At 49.5% G+C, this 6,000-nt stretch overlaps 2 protein-coding genes across 2 annotated transcripts; one reads left to right on the forward strand and one right to left on the reverse strand.

Moving 5' to 3' along the window:
- Window positions 1-1,684: 1,684 nt before the first annotated feature.
- LOC128727183 (larval cuticle protein 16/17-like) lies at window positions 1,685-2,808 on the reverse strand. Its single transcript, XM_053821063.1, has 2 exons — window positions 2,724-2,808; window positions 1,685-2,115 (listed from the first exon to the last, which is right to left on the reverse strand). The coding sequence occupies exons 1-2, from the start codon at window positions 2,733-2,735 to the stop codon at window positions 1,810-1,812; spliced, it is 318 nt and encodes a 105-aa protein (XP_053677038.1). The 5' UTR covers window positions 2,736-2,808; the 3' UTR covers window positions 1,685-1,809.
- A 2,254-nt stretch (window positions 2,809-5,062) lies between these two features.
- On the forward strand, window positions 5,063-5,458 carry LOC128724802 (endocuticle structural glycoprotein SgAbd-3-like). The gene is made up of 2 exons (XM_053818523.1): window positions 5,063-5,178; window positions 5,254-5,458. The coding sequence occupies exons 1-2, from the start codon at window positions 5,063-5,065 to the stop codon at window positions 5,438-5,440; spliced, it is 303 nt and encodes a 100-aa protein (XP_053674498.1). The 3' UTR covers window positions 5,441-5,458.
- The last annotated feature ends 542 nt before the right edge of the window (window positions 5,459-6,000 follow it).

The following is a 6,000-nucleotide window of genomic DNA, read 5'->3' on the forward strand; positions in this document are numbered from 1 at the left end:
CATTTATCAACTAGCCACTCGTTAGCGTGTATGTATTTTTTTATGATTTAACTGAAACCTCCCACTCCACCAGGATCTCGAGGTTGAGAAATGTTTGACGATTAAATAATCTACCGTTCGAGAACGAAGGTTCGCTTCAAAGCTACATCGTAACGATCCTCGCGAACGGCGGAGAGAACGAGACAGAAAAAGCGAAATAAACTAAGATAAAAAAAACCAACCCGAAAACAAGGTGGCAATGAAAACAAAACCAAACAAAACCTCTCCCGTGCAAATCATCTCGGTAGTCATGAGTTGCCGTTACCAACGAGCAGGCGGTATGATTACGCCAGGCTTGATGGCTTGTTTAAAAATTAACGCCTTCCGCGATCCGGTCAAGCATGTCTCGGGTTCGTCGTCGACGGTCGCGCTCAAATCCCGGGTCCAACGACCGGCCAGGATCGTACAAATAGGCATTTCCCAAAACCCGACTCGGTTGCAACAATCGAACAGCTTCAATCATCATTACGCTCGAAAACGAAACCGGCGAAAACTCCACGCGAAAAGGGTGGAATTATGGGGGTTGTCGCCCTCCCACCTGGGAGGGGTGTCCTTTCCTCGCCGTGACCTTTGTCAACGTTTGGTTTCCCCAAATCGACACCGCCCGGAAGCCCACCACCGGTGAGATAACGTCCATCTCATTATCGCACGTAATCAATTACTCTCATTCGTCACGACGCCACGACCCGAACGATTCACAGGCATCGATTTCCATGGTTTGGGGATTGGGTTTTTTTTGCTCATGTCTTCTTTTGTTCGAACACTCCCTCTCAGTTGGCGGGCCATTATTTTGGGATGCGTGTGTGGGTATGTTTTTTATGTCCCATGCCATCACTTGAAATGCAATAGAAGACAAAAAATGTGTGACCAAGGCGTTCCATTCCGAAGTGGGCATTGCGAAACGCAACCATCGTCCGATAGGACGATCAGAAGGAAAAGATAAAAATGAGCCAGAAAGAGTGAGAGATTGAAGGAACGATGGCGCATGAAGAAGGACGCATGCGTGCGTGAGGGAACGAGAATCAAAAACGCATCCCAGCAGGCGTAGTAACCGATGCACGAGGATGACACTATCGATGGCGTAAGACGCTCGTGCGCGAGTCTCGAGGCGCAAACACAAAGCGTGTGTTGTCCTCGCGCCTCAACCAGCGGCTCCTCATGTGCATAGCGTCAACACTAACGCGCGTGCGTATTCAAACATCACCGATCCGGTCCGGTCGGTCGATCCGGAGGCCCTTTCGCACGCTATGATAGTCAAACAAATCAAGCACAAATTATCAAACACTCTTGACGACGCGTTTGATGATCGATGGCATCTGGCGTCGTTGGCTCGTCGCGCTTCCCGAAACCTCAAATCCGTGTGCCACCTCAGTCTCCATTTGATCCCACTCACTGTCTTTCTCTCCCCCCAGCATGTCCCACCGTCAAGGTCGTTCGTGTCCTCACATCACAGCAGCCGGATCGAAAATCGAAGCCAAATGCGACCTTGTCGCGATGAGCCGCTTGAAAATGGAAGTGACACATTCGGCTGACGATTTTTGTGATTTTTTATTATTATTTTTCCGTACTATTTTACATCGAATTTACAACGCGCTCGATAGGATTCTTTTCTCTCTCGCTCTCTCATCTCGTTCGTTTTTTTTGTTGTTTGTTTAACGTTCTCCGGTGCGCAATGGAAAAGGCAAACCACTGGCACCCCCCGTAAGATTGGCGAACGGTCTTCCTCTGGCAGTGGGAAAGGACATTTTGTGCGATGGCGAGTCACCCGGCTTAGGCCTCGGTGATGGTCGGGTTGAAACCGTTCTCATCGGCGGTGTACTTGACGATGTAACGCTTGCCGTCCGGATCGGTGAACTCGTACTGTCCGGTGATGGCCAAAGCCGGTACGTCCTCGTTGTCGAAGTTCTTCACCGTCTTTAGTACGGCCGATTCCTCGCGCTTGTGGTCATCCGACTGATCGTAGCTGAAGCTGTACGATCCGTCCACAAGTCCGGCGTGGTCGATGTCCAGGTTGCGCAGCTCGATGTCACCCTGTGGGGCGCAAGCCGCGACGGCGATCAGGGCAGCGAGAACGATCTGTGAACAAGGAAGAACGTGGTAGCGCGCATTAGACCCAGTTTGAAATGGCAAGCCGGAAATCGGTGCGGTTTCCGGCGTCGTTTAGACGACAATCAAACCCATCGCGTCAAGGAACCGAATAAAGCCGTCAAAATACGAGCTCTCGGGGAGCCCGAAGGCTCTCTAATAAGCCTCGCTCATCAGCACGAGCCTAGCAGAGGATCATGATGATTTTCACCCAGGTTTATGGCGACCTTGTGGGGTGGATCACTTCACGAACGGCTTTAAGGCCGGCGATAGTGTCGTTAGACCGATCGTAACATTTCCACACCACGGCGATGATAGCTGACCATGGTTTGGGTAAGCCATAATCGAGCCATAACCAAAAGCCATCGGTATATGCTTATTCGGGAAGATGAATCGCTCAGATAAATCAGCATTAGACGTGGGGAAATAGACAAGAAAATCTCCCACCAAGAAGCTCTTTACGATCGTGATTGCATCCTCCCGTTTCACTGAGTGTGTCAGGATTCTTAGGGCTCAGGAAAAAGCCTATTCCAGTGAGCAACCGTGTCAAACTACAATTAAAAACGCTCGTTATCACTGCGTCAGCTAGAACCACTCACCATGCACTTCATTGTTGCGGATTAGAGTTTTACGGTTGCGCTTTTAAAAAAAGGCTTGTGTTTTAGATCTTTTCACTACGCTCGGTGATACTACAATGCATCGGTTTGGAATCCCACACGGTTTTATATCCACCTGGTTTGGCCGGCTGGGGGGCTCATCTTTGGGAGGCTTCTTCGACAAAAAAAAACCGGCAGCCCCCGAAAAAGTGGCCCCGGCTGCAAAACCGCCGGACGGCCTCGATTAATTCAAATTCCGCACTAACTGATACAGATTCCGGAGCCACGAGCTCTTCGTATTTGTTTTTTCGTTGTTGTCATTCGTTTTCCGGCCAGGCTATCAGCAAGCACGCGCTCGCTCGCGACGAGAGACATAAGTCAGAGGCTCCAAATCACCCCCGAACCGGCTGCCGAAAGCTGCCACCCCCGGGTTGGGAGCCGCCATCTCGTAGAAACTGGAGTGGTATTCAAATAAATGGCCAGCGTAACCTTTCAGCACCGGGTTTCGGTGGGCTGTCTGCGCGTGGCTCGAGAAGATGAATCTCTACCGGTGCAGTAGCCGGTATTTGGTGGGTTGGAGCTCGTTCTGTGCGAGACTTGATCCTTTCCCACCACCACCAAGGGGCTCGCCGGCGATGTAGGTGTAGGCTGTGCTCGCAAGGTCACGGGAGAAGATGCTGCTTCAAGGTTTGATTTATCAGACCCGGTTTCGGTGTCGGAATCCGGTTCGGGATAATTATTGCTCCAGATTGCTTTGCATGGCGCCGGACCGTCGATTTGGTTTCGTTCTGGGTGCTTTCGCGCGATGGTCCACTTCTGACATGATCACCGATCGTCTGGGATTTCGTTCTGGCGAGAGAATGTGTGTTTTTTTTTGTGTGGAGACGCAGACTTCCTACACCGAGTTCCTGGTTGTGCCAATTTGGGGGAGGTTTTTGCCAATTTTATTACGTTCGAATGCTTAATTAATATAGATGGTGGAGAGCACAGTTCTTGCTGGAATAAATCACCATCTCACGAGCGATTGAAGAGTCTCGAAGATGTTTTAAATCAAGTCTCGAAAGAATAAGGATTCTAGAACAAAAGGACAGCCATCAGTTAGAACAATTAAGGCTCACTGAAACACAGGTTTCTTCATGCAACTATCATCTCCTACCAACAAATGTTTGCAACGAAAATGCTTATAAATTTACATAAATTTTCCTACCGCAAAACCTCGCCTTCAGACGTAGATAAAATTAACGAGATTGCGTTTTTACATAATTTTGAATTACTATTTAAGAAGCCACTAGCGAAGCAGGGAATCAATGCAAAGCAGCGATAACGATGAGTCAGCCAAAGCCAATCGTCGCAGCTGATGCATTCAATGCATCACATTCCGTGTCATCGATGCTCAAATCAAAGTAGTACGATATCGCATCGGCATCTCGGTTTGAACGAGGGAAAAAGGTGCTCAAAAATCCATCTCAACCGGTTCGCGGCCCGTTGGTAACCGGCATAAGCTTCACCAAACACCGGATAATTGAGAAATGCATCCCCTTTTTCGGCGACATCTTCGAATCATTCGAACGATATCCTGAGGCGCAGTTTCGGCGATCGTTCCGCCTCGCCCGTAGAAGCTATAACACTCAATTTTATGATTCCGTTCGGGAAGAGCCACCATGACGTAGGCGCCAGAACATGCGACCCCGCATATGCATTCTTCCAATCTGCGCCTCCTCAAACGAACCAATCCACCAGCCCAGGGCCCATTAGAAATTCTAATTCGACGCACTTTGAACTTTGCGTTACGGTCGTAAATTAGCGAGCCCCATCCTTGACCGGAGATCGTTTTCGGTGTCACAGCCGACGTTTTGTGGGTCGTATTCGAGCGCGCGTCTTCGCGGTTTCGTGGTGACGATCCACCGGTGATGATGATGGTGATGATACTTTCCACCTCGTTTCGGGTTTCGAGGATGATGAGCCGGGACGGGAGTGACCGGTGGCAATAAAATAGCGGAAAAGCGGAATCAAGTTTACGCAAAAGCGCGCCAACATTCCACCGGTCGTCAGAACCCGATCGACGATGACAACGAGGCCGGTTGGGAAGACGTGAACCCGGTCCAGCGAATGGGGAACGACTATAAATGAACCCGCCAGGACGAACGGCCACGGGGATACTAATGGGTGTCCTCATGGGGTGTCCGGGAGGGCAGGCAGCACTTTTCTGTGATCAAAACTTCGCATATAAAAGCCCGTCTCCCAAGGGATGTGGACATCAGTTTGTTGACGCGTTGATTAGAACGTACCCAACGTCGTTTTGTGCCGTTCTCGTAAGCCCAAAAGCTTGAAATCCTTCAAAAATGAAGCTCGTTGTTGCAGTTGCCTTTGTGTGTCTGCTCGGAGTGTGTCTTGCCGAGGAAGCCTCGATCGTGTCCGATGACAAGGAAATGAACGTCGATGGCAGCTACAAGTTCTTGTAAGTGTAAGACGCAGTGGTGGCGAAAAATTTCCACCCAAAACGCTCATTTCCATTGTGCCATTTCTTCACTAGCTACGAGCAATCTGATGGCCAGAAGCGCGAAGAAAAAGCTGAGCTGAAAGCATCGGCGGCGGATCCGGAAGTGCAGGCAATCTCAGTCAGCGGGTCGTACGAGTACACCGATAACGATGGCAAGCGATACCTTGTCACGTACACCGCCGACGAGAATGGCTACCGTCCGATGGTGAAGCAGCTGTAGGGCACCAACAGATAGATGACTTGTTGGAATTATTACAATTTAAGCTTTAGTCGCTGGAGAAAGCAACAGTTTGCTGGAATAAATACGACGTCATGTCGCGGAGGATCCAAAAAAAATACCCAACCCAAGCGCATATCTTTCTTCCACAATAAACAGTCGTGTGAATATTGCAATATTAGCCAAAACACCGCATCAGCTAAACATCTCAGTAGGCGATGCCAAAGTGCTAGCTTCCCAAACAGGTTTGCGAGATCGGTCTCATCAAGTACGTCGCGATCGTCAAGGTCGGAAACGCAAAACCAATCAGGTTTCTACCACGCCATCTTCTCTAAGCTCATCGAATCGTTCGACAGTTTCTAGAGCAGTTATCGGATGGAATTCAATTTGAATCGAAATTCGTACGTGAAAGGCAAACATCTTAATCACAAACACACATACGAGCAGCGGGGTGAAATAATGCATATCGAACTTGCTAATCCCTGTCCAAATCGCGCCGTGTATGTAAATCGGCTCGACTCGTCAGTCCACCGGCATTTGATGCGCCTTAGTTAGAGCTAAAC

The sequence above is a fragment of the Anopheles nili genome, chromosome 3, assembly GCF_943737925.1.
Source record: "Anopheles nili chromosome 3, idAnoNiliSN_F5_01, whole genome shotgun sequence".
In the NCBI taxonomy this organism is placed as follows: Eukaryota; Metazoa; Arthropoda; class Insecta; order Diptera; family Culicidae; genus Anopheles; species Anopheles nili.